General features: G+C 35.6%; 2 protein-coding genes and 1 long non-coding RNA gene across 3 annotated transcripts; 1 reads left to right on the top strand and 2 right to left on the bottom strand.

Moving 5' to 3' along the window:
* Positions 1 to 1,116: 1,116 nt before the first annotated feature.
* On the bottom strand, positions 1,117 to 4,933 carry LOC142608173 (uncharacterized). The gene is made up of 3 exons (XR_012839445.1): positions 4,703 to 4,933; positions 3,488 to 3,690; positions 1,117 to 1,562 (listed from the first exon to the last, which is right to left on the bottom strand). It is a non-coding gene; the product is annotated as an uncharacterized LOC142608173 (long non-coding RNA).
* Positions 4,934 to 7,964: 3,031 nt separating this feature from the next.
* Positions 7,965 to 12,056, bottom strand: LOC142622315 (protein phosphatase 1 regulatory inhibitor subunit PPP1R7 homolog). The gene is made up of 6 exons (XM_075795767.1): positions 11,650 to 12,056; positions 10,851 to 11,081; positions 10,486 to 10,632; positions 10,230 to 10,372; positions 10,023 to 10,137; positions 7,965 to 8,597 (listed from the first exon to the last, which is right to left on the bottom strand). The coding sequence occupies exons 1-6, from the start codon at positions 11,938 to 11,940 to the stop codon at positions 8,517 to 8,519; spliced, it is 1,008 nt and encodes a 335-aa protein (XP_075651882.1). The 5' UTR covers positions 11,941 to 12,056; the 3' UTR covers positions 7,965 to 8,516.
* Positions 12,057 to 13,357: 1,301 nt separating this feature from the next.
* On the top strand, positions 13,358 to 14,385 carry LOC142626880 (uncharacterized). Its single transcript, XM_075800589.1, has 2 exons — positions 13,358 to 13,702; positions 13,864 to 14,385. The coding sequence occupies exons 1-2, from the start codon at positions 13,358 to 13,360 to the stop codon at positions 14,383 to 14,385; spliced, it is 867 nt and encodes a 288-aa protein (XP_075656704.1).
* Positions 14,386 to 16,668: the final 2,283 nt, after the last annotated feature.

Raw genomic sequence — 16,668 nt, 5'->3', positions numbered from 1 at the left:
GAGATGTAACCTTAGTCTACATTCAAGTTTGCTGCTAAACTTTGTCTTATTATTAGTGCAATTTTTAATATTGATTACTGTGAGGAGTAAACTGGCCCAAATAGGCATATGGGCCTTTGGACTGTAACATGGAGGGCCGACCTGCTCTAGAATTGAACTCTACGAATTGGCCCATACGCCGAGGGTTCGAGGGTGCAGCCGAGGACGAGCTTCTCCTCGGACAAGCCCAAGAGAATTCAGAGCTTCATTATGAAGGTCAAAGCACAACTCTAGAAAGACTAATGGTTAAAGAGGGAAACCCTGAACCTTCTCGATGCACCAGTATTAAAGAAAATATCAAGAGCAAAGGCTGCCACCTCCGCATTAAAGACTCTGCATCTACCTTCCTGGCCGCATTAATGGGGAGGTGACCCCTGAACAGTAGGGCTGAAACTTCTAGTCACTAGCCAAAAGGCATCAAGAAAAAAAGTATTTAAGGGGGGAGAACAAAAAAGAAGAAAAAGAAGAATTGTAACCTTTAAGAAAGAAAGAGAAATAATACAGAAGTAGTCATCGGCTCACGTCCGAGGAGGTCTATTTGCCGTTATTGTTTATTATCTACAAGTGTTAGTAACTTTTTAGTCTGTTATCAAGTTCCCAGTACTTCTAATCTAGATTTCAAGCCCACACTCTACAAATTTCATTGTTTAAGGCTTATTGGGCCTGAGCCCGTGATTGTCTTTGGGTCCAGGTGCAATTGTGTACTTACAATTACATTAAAAAATGACAAGATAGCCATAACAATATAGTTAGTTCTTTTTGGTAATTTGCACTTGAAATAGTAATTTAGACCCATTTTATCCAAATGCTTAACTATGATTTTTTTTAAATAGAAAATTGACATTTTTGGCCAACGCTTATATGATTTTAAAAATTGTGTAACTCCGTTTGTTTTGAAGTAAAATATTTTCAAATGTAAAATGTTTTACATGTAAAACATTTAAAAAAATATATTTTTTCATTTGTTTGGTATGAAAAGTAAAATAAGCTTTTTTAAAAATCATGTCACTCCATTTGTTTTGAAATAAAATATTTTAGTTATAAAACATTTTCAGTAAAATATTTTCAGTTATTTGGTATGACAAATAATTTTCTCAAGTAAACCACCAAAGCCAATGGCTCAACATCAAAGTCACTGGTGTTGGAGGTTCGATGATTAGACCGCTAGAACCGGCAGTCAAAGCAGTTGCTCTTGTGACCAAACTGTCGACGATCACCATTGCAGAGGTATTTCCGGTGACCGGACCACCAACACCAATCGACAAAAATGACGTCTTCAATTACCAGACCTCTGACATTGGTTGCAGTGCGATGTCTTTGGCCACCAAACTACCATCATCAATCGCCGGTGCTCATTGAATCTAGCCATCGAACCACTGGTGAGGCGTCTTTAGCCACTAGATCGTCAGCACTAGTTGCTGGAGCAAAGTCACCACACATCGGGCCTCTATCAGTTGTTGTTGGAGTGATGTGTCTAATCACCGGATCGGTGAACTAGTGACCAAATAGGTGAGGGGAAGTTACTGTGTGTTTTTGGAAAATGTTTCACTAAATTTTCAGAATTAAAATATTTTACAACTTTTTATAAAGGATTTTATGGTCAATAGAAAATATTTTACATGTTTGACTATATTTTACCTGCAAACAAACACCAGAAAATAGAAAAATATTTTCCGTCAAAACAAACAAAGCATTCAAAGCGCATATTTTAAAATCACTATTTAAAAAAAATGCACTTTTTAAAACAACTAACCCAAATGGACCCAACACATCGCACACTCGTATGAGGTTCGCATTCTTAGCTCTTATTTGATTTTCTGTCCCACTCCTTTCATTTTAATGTTAGTGTTTTAATTCAAAGATTTTGTTATTTGTGCCCCCACTTTTCTAATACTCGTTTTTTGTTCATGGCAATCAAAATTTTATCAATAAAAGTTTTGTTTTTTGTTAATTTTATGCGTTTCAGTATTGGGTTTAGATTTCTTGTTGCTTAATTATGTTTTGAGCATGGTCAACTTTATTTTATTTGTTCTATTAGAAAATATTTGATCTTTATGCTCTGTTTTGTGCTCCTAAAATTGGTACTAAAAGAAAAGAAAATCGTTCCGGACAAGGCAAAAAGTTTTACTTTGGTCGTTCCCAATACAAGTATACGGATTCTCTTCCTCATTCTCTGTCAGTCTCATGAATTTTAGGTTATTTATTCGTTTTCCAAATTGAAAGTTACTGCTTGTTCAGCCTTAAACACACCTAAAATCAAGTAAATAAAATTCTAAAACTTCCAAATTACATAAAAATATTAAAAAGGGCTTAAACATATTGCTGGGTCTCTAAAGTTTAGCACATGGATCAATTTTAGACCCTGAAGTTCCAAGTGATCGCTTTTAGTCCCTTAAGATAAAGTGGTCAAACTAAAAAAAAATTGACATGCTATGACCCTACAGGACTAATGGCCTGTTTGGATGTTTAAAAAAGGAGGGGGAGTAGAGTAAAGGGAAGGGGAGTAATTCAATTACCTTGTTTGAGAGTTTTTTAAGGAAGGAGGGGGAGGGATTTGGAGGGGTTTGAAGGGGTTTCAACTACTTCCAACCCCCTCATTTTTAATTCCCCCAAATTGGAGAGATTTGGAGGGAGAGTAGAGCACATAAAATTATTGATAAAGTAAATTACCTAATTTACCCTTATTATATTTATAAAATTACAATGTTAAAAACAAGGGGAATGGCTAATTACTCTCTTCCCCTTTACTAATTATAAAAACATCCAAACAAGGTGGAGGGTAATCATTCTCCTCTACTCTCCTCCCCACTACTCCCCTCCCCTCTACTCTCATCTACTCTCCTCCTTCTCTAAACTCCCAAACAGGCCATAAAAGTGAGAACCCAGGGTTGTTGTTCGTTTTTACCACATTTTCATGGAAGCTTTGTCCTAATCAAAGTGGTAGAACTTTTTGTCTATTTTGGCCTTGATAATATGACTAAGGTTATTAGTGTCAGTCTGTTTGCCCTTTTCAAGTGCAAAAAGTGCTTTTTGAAACTAAATATATAATATATGCATTTGGTAAACCCAACAAAACCTGTTTTTGAGATGTGAAGCAACTTCACTTTAGCATTCCACAGCGGAGCTTTTGCAAAAAAGCCACCGATCGTTCATAAATTACCGTTGAGAGGCTATCTTTAATTGCCAAATTGCCCAGACATTTTATTGAAGGCAAAACTACAATCCAAGTTCCTAAAGTTTACCTGCTGAGCGCAATTGGTCCCTAAAGTTTTAAGTGAGCAGTATTGGTCCTTAAAGTTTTAAAAATAAACATTATCGATCCCTTTGTTAACTTCTGTTAGTTTTTTTTTGCTTATGTGTCTAACAGAATAATGATGTGTCTTTTTTTAATGACATGACAACTATTTTTAGTATTAAAAAATTACATGTTAGCAGACACACCACTCACCTCATGCCAAGTTCTCTCCTCAGATTGCCACTGCTTCAAGCCCGCCATAGTCTCCGATGCCATTGCTAGATCCGGCCAATACTTTCATCTCCCTCCTCCTTGGCTCTCCACCCCAACCTGTCCTCCTTGTCACCTACATCAGCAGTGTCTGGACCCAATCCCCACAACCCCAATTTTGCTTACCGCGCATTTCTTGTTTGGCCCTAAAAATAAAGCCAAAAACCCAATCATTTCCTATTCCTTCGAATCTTGTTCTATAACGTCTACTAATATTGCTATTGTTCGATATACTAAACTAGCCACCATCAATTAGGAGCAAGACCAAGTTAGCCCCCCAAAAAAAAAAATAGAGCAAGATCCACCTCTTGGTTTCCACCATCTATTTTGTTGCAACTGGGGTTATTGAAAATAGGTTTTGTAATTCAAGCTTAGATCTTGGGCAAATTTTCATCTAATATTGATTTGAGATTGGAATCTGGGTACCATTTGAAGAAAATATTGAGTTTCTTTGATGAGACTTATTAGCGATAATCCATATGAGGTCGCAGGAGGTGTCCACAACGAGGAGGAGCGCTTGGGGAGGTGAGCCGAGGAGGGGGACTAAGTGCTGGCCTAAGCCAGAGGTGGCGCCGGAGACAATGGCTGACCTAAGGGTGGTGTGTTTGCTGGCAAGTAATTTTTTGATGCTGAAAACAGTTGCCATGTCATTAAAAAAAAGACACATCATTGTTCCGTTTGACACATAGGCAAAAAAACTAATAGAAGTTAAAAAAGGGACGAATAATGCTCATTTTTAAAACTTTAAAGACCAATAGCACTCACTTAAAAGTCTAGGGACCAATTGTGCTCAGCAAGTAAACTTTAGGGACTTACTGTGTTGTTTCGCCTTTTATTGAAAATCCAATTTTGCCCTTTGATAAATCAATGTCTGTAGCTCACCTCACAGATTCCTCTCATCTCATCTTCAGAACAAGCCTCTCCGTGTTGCTTCTTTTTCTTCTCTTTCTTTTTTTTTTAAAATTTTTTATTTATTTCTTACATATCTAATCTCAAAAAACCCTCTTGCTTTGCTTCACATTGTCTGGTAAAAAAAAGAGCTCAAACACAAGGGACTCAAAGCTCAAAAGACAGTCACATATACAGAAAACACAAAAGTCTCAAAACACACTGAACTCACACACACAACAATGGAGTGTACTTGGTCTGAGAGCTTACCTTCTAGCAAGAAAAAGGCAATAGAAGAGCTTGTTCAAGGCCATGATATTGCAAATCAGCTACGTTCTTTGCTTAATAAGTCAGTTGGAGACAACAACAACAACAACCAGGCAGCCTTGGCTGAAGATCTTGTTCTGAAAATCTTGAAGTCCTTTACTAATATGTGGTGGAGTGTGTGGGGTTTTGTGTGGAGGAAAGAAAAAGAAAAGGAATATAAGAAGATGAGGAAGAAGTGAACTAGCGGATGAGAAAAAAGTGAAAGAGAAAAGTTTAAAAGAGTTTTTGGATTTGGGTAAAGTAATGTGGAAGGAAATATAGAGATTATTTCACAATTTTTTTTTACAACTATAATGTTAATAAAATTTTATTTTATAAAGGTTAATTTTAAATTAGTATTGTGAAAATATTGTGACATTTTATTATATCTCAAAATTTTTTAAATTAGTACTATTTTTTTTTAGAAAAAAAAAATAGTAGTATTGAGAGAATATTTTTATAACAATTTCATAATAAAGTTTATATAGTAAGCTGTTATTAGTTCTCATCTAGACCTACTAGTGACATTTTTTTTTCCTACCATTAACAACTTGTCATATAGACTTTGTTGTAACATTCTTGTAAGAATATTGTGTCCATAACTTGCATTAAGAGAGGTAATTAAAACAAAGAATTCTATTTATATATACATTGTCCTTTTATAAGTAATACTAAACACTCAATTTTTTCGAAAAACACTTTTTTACAGTTTTTACCAAACACTCAGTTTTTACAAAAAGTCCAATTTCATATCGCACTTTTTGAAAACCTCACTTTTTCAAAAAGCCTAGTTTCAAAAAGTTGAACCAAACCCATCCTTACATTACATGTAGTCAATGTATGGTTCTTGGTTACACTATCTGTTGTAGGGGTGAAAAATACAGGCATAAAAGTAACATGCTTGTCAGAAAGAGACTCTGTCATGTATCCCAAGCAAGCATTTTGTGCAGATTTTTCCTTCTGAGATACTGATCCATCTCCGTGAAGGGAAATCTTTTTTTCACCGACCTTTGCATGGATTTTACCACCTCGAATCTTGAGAATTCATTTCTCCAAGATGAGTTTATTATTAATAATCTATGTCTTTAGGGTTTACTTACTTAACAGGCTTGAATTTGCAATTTATTCTTCAAGCTGTAGGGCCACTATTGGCAATGTACAACTGTTAGGGGTATTTCACAAATGATATTTATTCAACATGTAAAAAAAAGTCTCTTCTAGCATTGATTTATTAATTGTAATTTGAATGTAGCAGTTAATTTTGTTATGAGTACTAAATCTTTGTGATGATACTTGATAAGAATAATTTTGTAATTAGGCCATGACGAAACAAAGAGCGATAGATATAATAAGGTCATCAGCTTCACTCATATGAAACCACCTTCTTGCAAAGTCTACAGCTTCACCTCATGCCTGACAGCTACATCTTGGGCACAATAAGCTTACGATAGTAAGCTGAAGAGAGTAAGCTGAAGATAGTAAACTGAAGGTAGTAAGTTGAAGAGAGTAAGCTGACGACCCTGAAAAGGGACGATGCTGTAGGCTGACGGGAATAAGCTGAAGATGTCAATTAAACCTCCATCCATAACTTTACTTGATCTCCACGCATACGTGTATAAGGAGAGTTCTTGCGCTACACGCCTAACCCTAATTAAGAAGACTCCTATAAGGAAAATAACTTTAAGAGATACGCAAAATCCACGAGTTACTCTCCTAGAAGGAAAGAACTTCTTGACCAAGGCATGAATTTCAGCCCTACGCTATTATAAATACCCCAAAACCCTCACAAAGCAAGGTACGCATGATTCACCCTAGCTCTGGTATTCTAGAGTTACGAACAAGAGATTTCTCTACCTTGACCGTCGGAGGGTATTTGGCCGGTACCACACTAGTACACCTCTTAAGGTCTTCAGCTTTTGTGTTGTGCAGGTTCTAGTCAAAGGCACGTGAGGACCGTATGACTTACTGACGATTTTCGGCATCATCAATACTAAATTTGAAATTGCAGTGTTACTGTTGCCAGAAATTATGCTTAATCTCCAATAAACGATTGGGTTGGGTGTTCTCTGATATGGAAGCAAAAATTAAGACTGAAACTGTGGACAATAATAATACAAGTGACTTGAGGGGTTCATCTGTTACCTTTACAGCTACAATAAAAGTTGTGTTTTTTGCAAGAGCCCGAGATATTACTGGCTTGAATGAGATGCCATTGGAGGAGTCATCCGGTGAGTAGTTCTGCCAATGACTGCTTAAATTAAAATAAGGAATACACTACCGAGTCAGCAATCAATCGTTAAAGACAAAGATGAGTAGCCTATATTATACCCTAGTGGTGGCTACTTCATATTTTTCTTGTGTAACTATCACTTCATATGTGTGTTCTACTCTCATTGTGAGGCTGTCTCATCAGTGCCAGCGGCGATACCAAAAAAATGCATATTTGCTCCGGAGGACGAGGAACCTACCACAAACCCCTTTTTCTATAAAAAGGAGCAGTTAGAAGGGGCTTGTTGGACAGTCATGTGCCTCTCCCTCTAGCGTGCAGGCAAAAGGAAATGGGACACTCATGTAATGCCATGCGACTGAAATTTAGTTGTTTATAGAGGACAGTGTTCTGAATAATAGCATTATTCTCATTAATATTTTTCCGCAAACGACTTTATTTTAAGAAGAAAATACTAGCTCAATGAGCTGAGAGACAGATTCTTGTTGATCTTGGCATAATTAGTGAGAACTACGCACTTTTATCAACTAATACATCATTAGTCATATTAACATTAATTTTTAATATAATGCTAAGAAGAGCCTTGTAGTTTTCAACTAGTTGACACCTGGTGTGGTGTATCCATGACATCCAGAATTCAAATACACACATACATCGAAGATATTGTCAACCTGTCCCCAGGTAATATGGGTAAAAGGTTGAATCTTAATTAGCTCTGATCAAAGTTTGAAGATAGGCCTCAATTATGAATAACCAAGCATGTCCCAACAGTAAAAATTTCTATTCCTATCAATCTATTTTAAAATAACCGAATTAAATTTTACCAAACTATCATTATTTAAACAAACTGTAAGTATCACAATTTTAATATCTATTTAAACTATTAATAATGAATGATATGACAAAAAATTCAATCTACTCATGCTAAAGATTGAGTTGAATTAAGCTTTTCAAATCATGCAATAACTCTCAAGCCAACAGTATAAAAAAGAAATGCCATTTTACTTGATCATTCTGGAACCGATGTTAAATAAATCTTTATAGATCCTCCAAATGAAGTTTCTAATACTAATTACATCTTTATGCGGTCACAGCGTTTCATCATACATCCTCGTCCATAACAGAATAACTAACAAAAGTTGCTAAAAACAACCATAACAAAGAAACAAATTTACTTTAAACTCAAAAGTTGGCCAGTAGGAAATGAGGAAGAAGAAGGTGGTCTCAGGAAACATTAGTTAAAAGCATCTTAAATGCCTCATAACCAATGAGCAAGCATATGAGTCTAGAATATCCCATGCTTGATCAGTATACAATTCCCTGTATCAAGGGTGTTCCTATCAAACCACTACTTTTAAGAAACCTCTGAAACCACACTTTGCCTGCAAGCCTGATTGGTGAACACTCGGCCTATTATTAGCTGAAGGCGGCAACATTCCATTAAAACCCTGGAAAAAGCATGCAGAAGAACTAACTAATGTAGGATTATTACTTCTGGCTGGGGCTTTCAACTACAAAGGTCCTGAGAAAAGTTATAGCCACAAAAAACTTTTAAGCAAATACATCAGAATCAATTTGTTGGATGTTTGGGAAGATTCGTCTCAGTGTAGCAGAATAGTTTTGAGTCTTGCCCTGCAATAAAAAAGCAGGATCAGATATAGGATCTGAAAGAAATACATTTGATGAAGTTGAAAGGACAATATAACTTAATTATCATAGTCATACAGAGAGAAGTACTCCCCATCAATCACATATAAAAGGCAAAAAAGCAGAATCAAAAGTATGCTCTATAATATAATAAAAGAAGCTGTTTTTTCAATCTTCAAATGAGGATCGTTACAGACTCAGTTAATCAGAAACAAACAAGAGAAAATATGATAACCTTATGCGCATGCTTGTATAGTACTGTATTTAAATTAGTGCCTATGATTGCAGATGAGAGGTAACTAATTTGATTTGTGTAGTTATATTCTTCCCCATTAATATAAACTTTGGCAATGGTCAATGTGCTCTAGCTCAAGTGGCAATTCCTTCCCTTGTAAGTGGAAAATGAGGTCAAAAGTTAATTACCCATCAGGTGCGTGTGTAACTTGCTAACATTTGCATTCCTTACAGGAATTCTATAAAAAGTTCAAACATGTGATTTTTATTGAGAAGTTAGTTCTCCCTTGAGGAGGAATGGTTGGTGAGGACAGTAAATACATTTTTCAACAAAAAGTGAATGAATCATTCAGAATTATGTTGAAAACTTGCCTAATGCTAACAAATAGGACCTGTCATTGATGTAACCTCCTAAATGAAATCCCAACAGAAGCAAGAAGAGAAAGAAGGTAGCTCTCAAACATTCTGATATAATAAGACCCATAACATAAGCACTACCATCTTTTGGAGATACATAATCATCAGCTAATCTATGATACCCCAAATAGGTGCACATGAGACTTTCTAAATGCCCATTTACCATCTATAACGTTAACGTTAACACTAGTGAAGAAACTGATTTGTCACTTCCTCTGTTTTCACTGACTCCTCTTAGGAAACTTAAGGATATCTATTAGATAAATGAATTTCAAGCATGAGGCATATGATGGCATTCAAAAAAAGGAAACCATAACAAGTTTCTAAGTATAGGATGGCATCAAAGAAGGTTGCTTCATCTCACTGTTTTAGCAAGGAGCAATCATGAAACATGAAGTTTATAGAAAAAGGGGTAAGAAGGCATACAAAAAAAAAAAAAAAAAAACTAGTACACCAATTGAGAGTGTCTTGATTTAAAGCCATTCTAGGACAAGAGGACAGTTGAGAGATCATGGATCAAGTTGCAATGGCCTACAAGTGACACAATTTGTGCCCCCAACAAGAGCTTAAAGGTAAAAACATTTAGGACAAGGACGTTTTCTGATTTACAAATGAACAGCTAGAACAGGAAGCAGAACCAGAGGGAAGGAAACATGAGAATCAACATACATGAACAGTCAAGAAAGACAGCCAAGCGTACTGGCAAATGCAATAGTTAAGTTTAAAAATTTAAGTTCTCCAAGATGTGAATGTACATACACATGGATTGTTCTCTAAGTAGATAGTGGTTAGCTTCTCTTTCGAACCAGCAACAGCCTCAGCAAGGTCTTCAAATGATTCTATTTGATTGTCATTAAGCCATAGATCTTCTAACCTGTAAACAGATATTCATTCAGGTGGTAAAATCACCAATGGAAGACAAGAGAATACCACCCACAGCATAGGATAAGGAAATATTAAACATACTGTGTCAGGTTTTGAATGTCATTCACTTGTGTTATCTTATTTGATGATACATCCAAAACCCGGAGGTTGACTAAAGATGATAGGCCTTCCATCTTAGCAATACCATTATGGCTCAAGTATAGTTCTTCAAGGGCAACACAATCCTTATAGAAACAATCAACGAAACAAAATGTTCAGTGCATTCTTTTATGTAATATAATGCCTTGAGAGTCAAAAGAAAAAAGAAATACTGTCTCACAATTGCTGGATGGCATACCTCAAATCCTCTCGTAGAAGTTAAACGATTGCTTTGCAAGCTAATCTTCTTGATGCATTTTAAACCACATAGGTTTACTACTTTGATGCGATTTCGTCCCAGCCATAACTCCTGTAAATTTGTTAAGTTCTGAAAGTTCTCCATTACCTGAAGTAGCAAAACACTAATTAAGGATTGAGCCTATACTCCAATAAAGACAGACCTATACAACAAATTGTTGTTCCATCCTAGTCAATACCTCACCCTTTCAGCAAATGGTGCACAATTAAAAAATCATACAAAGGATTGCATCCACCAATTATGTACACAATAAAGCCTTGTTAGTTTAGCATAAAAAAGACTCTTTAAGAATGAAGAGAGCTAACCCGTAATCTGTTGCAGCCAAGTTCAAGAATGAGCAGACCATAGAAGTGGTCAATCTCCTCAATTTTGCTAACTTGATTTTTGGATACATAGAGTTCCTTGAGTGTGTTGGAGACCTTGCACAGCCCATGTAAGGAAGTAATTTCATTGAAAGAAACATCGAAAACCAGAAGCTTCTTAAATATACCGACATCAGGAATTTTCATCAGCTTATTATCCCTAAGCACCAGTTCCTGCAAAATAACAGCTTCGGTGTCAATCAAGCAAGTAGTTACACAGTAGAGTAGTAAAATAATGGATGTAGAAGAATCATCATTTCCACTAGCCTGGTACAAAAACGAATCACCGGAGCTGAGAGAGTCTTCCAAATAAAGATGGAGGAGGAGAAACCACAAACATACCCCCTTTTCTCAGGTCCAAATTCAGAAATATCCAAGCATCAAAGCTTTCGGCTTATTTTTCTTTCAAACATTTTCTGAGCATTTTCAAGCACAGCCCAAACTCCCACACACACACACACACACACACACACACGTACCCCTTTCAATTTTCTCACAAAATGAGAAACCCTAATATCTTAAAGGTTTTCAACTTATACTTCTCTTTTCAAACATTTTTCTGAGAATCCAAGCATAATAGACCCAAGAAAAGCAGACATTTATTTATTTGATAAGTCCAAATTAACAAATTTCAGCTAATTTGAAACAGAGCAGCAGGAAAAGCAGGCACATGCATTAAGAAGAAAAGTAAATAATTATATCCAACCAAAGTTGAAGACAAGGAAATAGAAAAATAGAAAACCTCGAGAGCTGACAAGGCGTCCCAACTAGAGATGGGTTCGAGGGCGTCATCGTGGATTAGGTTTTGGCGGAAAGAGAGCTTTTTGAGGTTGGAGAGGGTCCCAATCCGAGAGTCCAAGCTGGACAAACGATTCGCAGTGAGGTCCAACTCAGTGAGACTCAGGGGCAACTCGACTGACTCGAGATCGTGGAGCTGGAAGCTGGTGAGGTCGAGGACTGTGGAGGATGAATCATCCTCCTCCTCCTCCTCCGCCACAGGATCCGAACCCGCTGGTGTTCGTGTTGCCTCCATCTCAGACTAATTCGATTGTAATTGTATTTCTTCTGGTTCGGGGCGCACCGCAATAGCCAGCTACTCCTCTCTCTCTCTCTCAACTCTTAACACACTTCGGAAATATTAAATGAGATGAAAACAATATTCCTTTTTTTAACGTTTCAAATATCTTCTTTTTTTTTTTTTTTTTTTTTTTTTGCAAAAAATGCTATATTTTTAATATTTTCCCAATAAATTTTAAGTAACAAATTATTACGGGTTGTTATTAATAAATTTTTCAGCTTGTTGCATAATTCACAATCATATAATAGGAGTTGACCCTTTAGACTCAATTATGAGCAACAGGCTTCGTGGTAGTCCACTTGCAAATGACAGTACAAGTAGAAGAGTCCAACAATCACAAAGGGAAGTCCAAGAAGAAAATAGAGAATGGGTTCAAAAACGGGATGATATTTGTCGTAAAATGTACGAGGATTATAATGCTATGGAGTGATTTCACACTCTTTATATTAGTTGGTTGTGTAATGGATTTTTTTGGTTTCATATTATCAAGACTTTTATGTTACAATTATTTTTGTTTCTCAGGACACCCCCAAGTCATATTTTGTATTAAATATTGTTTATATTCTTCTTTCCTTTTTGTCTCATTTTTCTTGTGAATATTGTGGGGACTAAAAGGACCTAAGTAAGTATTTGGGCATTGGGCTTTGTTGATGGGCGCTAGTTTGTTTTAGACTAAAAGCCTCTTAGAATCGTAACTCCGCCCATGAGTCAAGCAGTCCGAGGATTCGTCCGAGTACGAATATCTCCTCGGATAGACCCACGATGACCCTGGGATTCGCCAAAAAGATCAAGGCAGGGTTACGTAAAAACCGTTGGTTAAAAGGGGGACTTAAGCGCCCTCCAGACACAACGGTGTAAGGGAAATATCTTATGAAAAGGCTGCTACCTCCACATTAAAGACCCTACACCTACCTCCCTGGCCGCATTAATGGGGGAGTGACCCCTGAATAGTAGAAGTCAGCCTTCTTGCTGTTATTTAAAGACGCCCAGAGGGTGGTGGATGGGACAAATGGCTAATAGGGTGATTTGTGTGACACGTGGATAAAGAAGGAAGAAGAAGAAGTATTTAAGGAGGAAAGAGGGCAAAGAAGAAGGGAGATGAATATTAAGAATTGTGCCCTTTGAGAAAGAAAAGGACAAATAATATATAATTTGTCATCGGCTTACGTCCGAGGAGGTTTATTTTGCCCAGTTTGTCTTTTATTTGCAAGCACTGTAATACTTTAGCCCGTTCATCAAGTTTCGAATATCATTAAACTAGATTGCGAGCCCACACTCTACAAATTTCATTGTTTAAGGCTCATTAGGCCTGAGCCCACGTGTGTTTTTGGGTCCAGGCACAATTTACAAATATCATTGTAATAGAATTGCAATGGGAAATACAAAGGATACTCAAAAGGTCAAGGACACCAAGACCAACTTCAGGCGGTCACAACCAATGCAGAATTTATTACTTGAGATACTTGCAGATGAGGCTCGTCATGGCAATAAGCAATCCAACACATTTAAACATGCATCATATGCTAAAGTAGCTGAAGTAATTACTGAGAAATTTATGACTGAATGTACTCCAAAGCATGTAGAACATCGCTTTAAAACACTCAAAACCAATTGGAATACAATTGCATTACTTCGTAATAAGAAAAGCGGGTTTGGATGGAATGATGATTTGAAAATGATCACCTGTGATAGGACAGTGTATGATGAAGAAGTCACAGTAAGAAACTTTTATTATTTTTATTTTATAGGTAGAAACTTTTTAGTTTGTATCATTGTAAAGTTTAAATTTTTTTCATTATTCTTATTGCTCTCATATTAGTTTTTGACTCTTTTCCTTTCTTTTTCTTTTTCATTGTTTCTTTCCCTTTCTTTACACAGGCACATTCAAATCATGCACAATTTCTAAACAAGAAAATTGAGATGTTTGATGAGATGTCTTTGGTTGTGGGTAAGGATATGGCTACAGGAGGTTTTTCCAAGGGAGTTGGTGATATAGGTGTAGAAGAATTGGATGACTCACCTCCGCTTGTTGATGCTGATGTTGATGACATATCCAAAAAGAAGCAAGTTGATCCCTCACATGTGGCTTCAAATGAAACAAGGTCTCACAAGAAACGAAGTCATGCTACTATAATTGAAGATGCTGTTTACCAAGATTTGTCTATACAACTTGGTAAGGTTGCCTCTGCAATAGAAAAGATTTCTGAAAATCAGCTAAATGTTGGTAGTCTTTATGAAGAAGTTATGAAGATGGATGGATTTGAAGAAAATATGCTTGCGGCTGCATTTGACCATTTGAATGGGGATGAAAAACAAGCAAGGTCATTTATGTTGAAAAATGACAAGCTCCGTAGACAATGGCTGCAGAAATTCTTTGACAACTATTTAAACCAATTTTGATTATGTAGGTGCATTTTTGTTAGAATTTATGCTTTTCTATTTGGACAATTTGACATTTTGGTATTTATCAAACTATTTGGCGTCTAGTTTGTAGGTTTCAAGATCATTTTAATGGGCATTGGTTTTCAACTTTTAGTTCTTTTGTTTCATGGGTATGTGGATCTGGAAGCAACTTTTAGTCCTTTTGTTGGCTAAAAATTATTTTAATATGGAATGATTGGTTTGCCATTGTTACTAGTGGATATTGATTGCATAATTTTGGTGGTTAAGAGTGTAAGTGCCATGCTCAATCATGGCATAAAGCTGAGAAAGTTATCTGCTACAAAAGTGTAGGATGGTAAAACTTAAACACTCTTGGCAATATGTGTATTTCTATTCACTTGGTATTGATGCTTAGAGTTCCAGAGCCACAAAAATTGCAGTGGTATAGTTACAATGAGATAGTTTTATAAAAAAATGAGATAGTTTTCCAAAAAATATTTGTGCATACCAAACACTAGAAAACATTCTCAAACTCATTTTCAAAGTCGTTACCAAACACTGGAAAATGAGATAGTTTTCCAAAAAATATTGTATAGAAAATGACCAGTTTTCTAGAAAACATTAATGCTGAAACAAACAGAGCTCCGTTTGGATTCTCCAGCGTTTGCGTTTTTTCTCCTGCATTTAAGTTTTTTTTTTTCAACTCAACGCCTATTGCACTGTTCATGGGACATGAACAGTGCAAATAGTCATGTGAACAGTAATTTTAAAAGTAAATAGTAACCAAAAAATGATTTTTTTTATTATTTTCAGTTTTCAGCAAACTAAGCGGTATCCAAACACACACTTAGTGTTAGGTTCAAATTTGAACCAATAATAACTAACCACCTATAATTTGTTGTAAAAATGTTGTAAACGTAGCACCTCTCTTTTTTGCTTCAAGAGAAATTAAAAGAAAATGAAATAAATTTTAATAAAATTTTGATCAAATCTCTAAAATATACATTTATAATTATATGATAAAAATTATTATAATCAACCGTCTCAATTTACACATTTTTTCTTATATTTAAGTGAGTCTATCTAATTATTATTATTACTCTCTCCGTCCCAAATTGTTTTGCCTAAGTAGAAAAACCCAAATATTTAAGGAAACATTATTAACTGCCTTATCTCTTTTAAAAAAAAGTTAGAAATTTCCTAAATTGACCTTAAAGAAATTTATCATTAACTGCCTTATCTCTGAAGTTTTTTTATTTATTTTTAATTTGAATAAATATGGCGTGTGTAGCGGATTTCAAAATTTAGGTTATTAATTTTTTAATTAAAAAAATGCTCCCACAAATCAATTAAGGGCATAAAAGAAACGTTAATAAATTAACGGTGTTTGATTTTTGAAACATGAGACATAATTTTGGGACATCCCAAAATAGAATACAGGCCAAACAATTTGGACAGAGGGAGTATTATTTTTTCAAGTACTCACATTTTATTCTACCTAAAAAAATACTCACATTTTATAATATAATAATACAATTTTTATTTTTATTCATTCCCATAGTAATTCAAAATAGGGTTACTTACTTTATTGTTCTTTTTTTTTTTGGCATTTGGGTTCATATCATAGGTAGAGCACTAGCATTAGGGGGTGTAAAGCCCCCCAAATTGCTATTTTACCCACCAAACCTATAAAAAGAAGCTCCAATCGGGTATGGGAACCTAAATATTTTTTGCAACCTGCTACAGTAAGTTTGGATTTATAGAACTTACTGTAGCAAGATAGGAACGTAGAGGCTGTTTGGATGAGTAATTTCCATAACCCATAACTCTATTTCCATAACTCATAACTTAAAAATAATGGGACCAATAGCTGAGAAGTCTGTTTGGCACCACATAACTCTGTTTCCAGTTTTTTGTTTCCATCACTCAATTCTCTGATTTTTGAGTTATGAGTTATGGAAACTGAAAACACATTTTAGCTGTTTTCAATTTCCATAACTCTGTTTTCAATAGCATTTTTGTAATTAAACACACATGAAGGGACCCACTAGTCAGGTCAACCGCACCTTTTGACCTTTTTTTTTCCTTTCTTCTCCACTTTTCTTTCTTCTTATGGGTTCGATCAGTTCGTTCTTCCTTTTTTTTTTTTTGGTTCTTCATCACCTCTAATTTTCGGTCTTCAGTTCTTTCTTTCTTCTTTTTTTTTTCTTCTTCTTTCACTGGGTTCGGTTTTCTTGGTTTTTTTTTCCTTCTTCTTTCACTGAGTTCAAGTTTCTGGGTTTTTTTTTGGTTCTTCATCAC

Source organism: Castanea sativa, chromosome 1 (assembly GCF_040712315.1).
Source record: "Castanea sativa cultivar Marrone di Chiusa Pesio chromosome 1, ASM4071231v1".
NCBI classification, from domain to species: Eukaryota; Viridiplantae; Streptophyta; class Magnoliopsida; order Fagales; family Fagaceae; genus Castanea; species Castanea sativa.
Note: the sequence above shows the minus strand (reverse complement) of the source record. Positions and strands in the feature narration are given on the sequence as shown.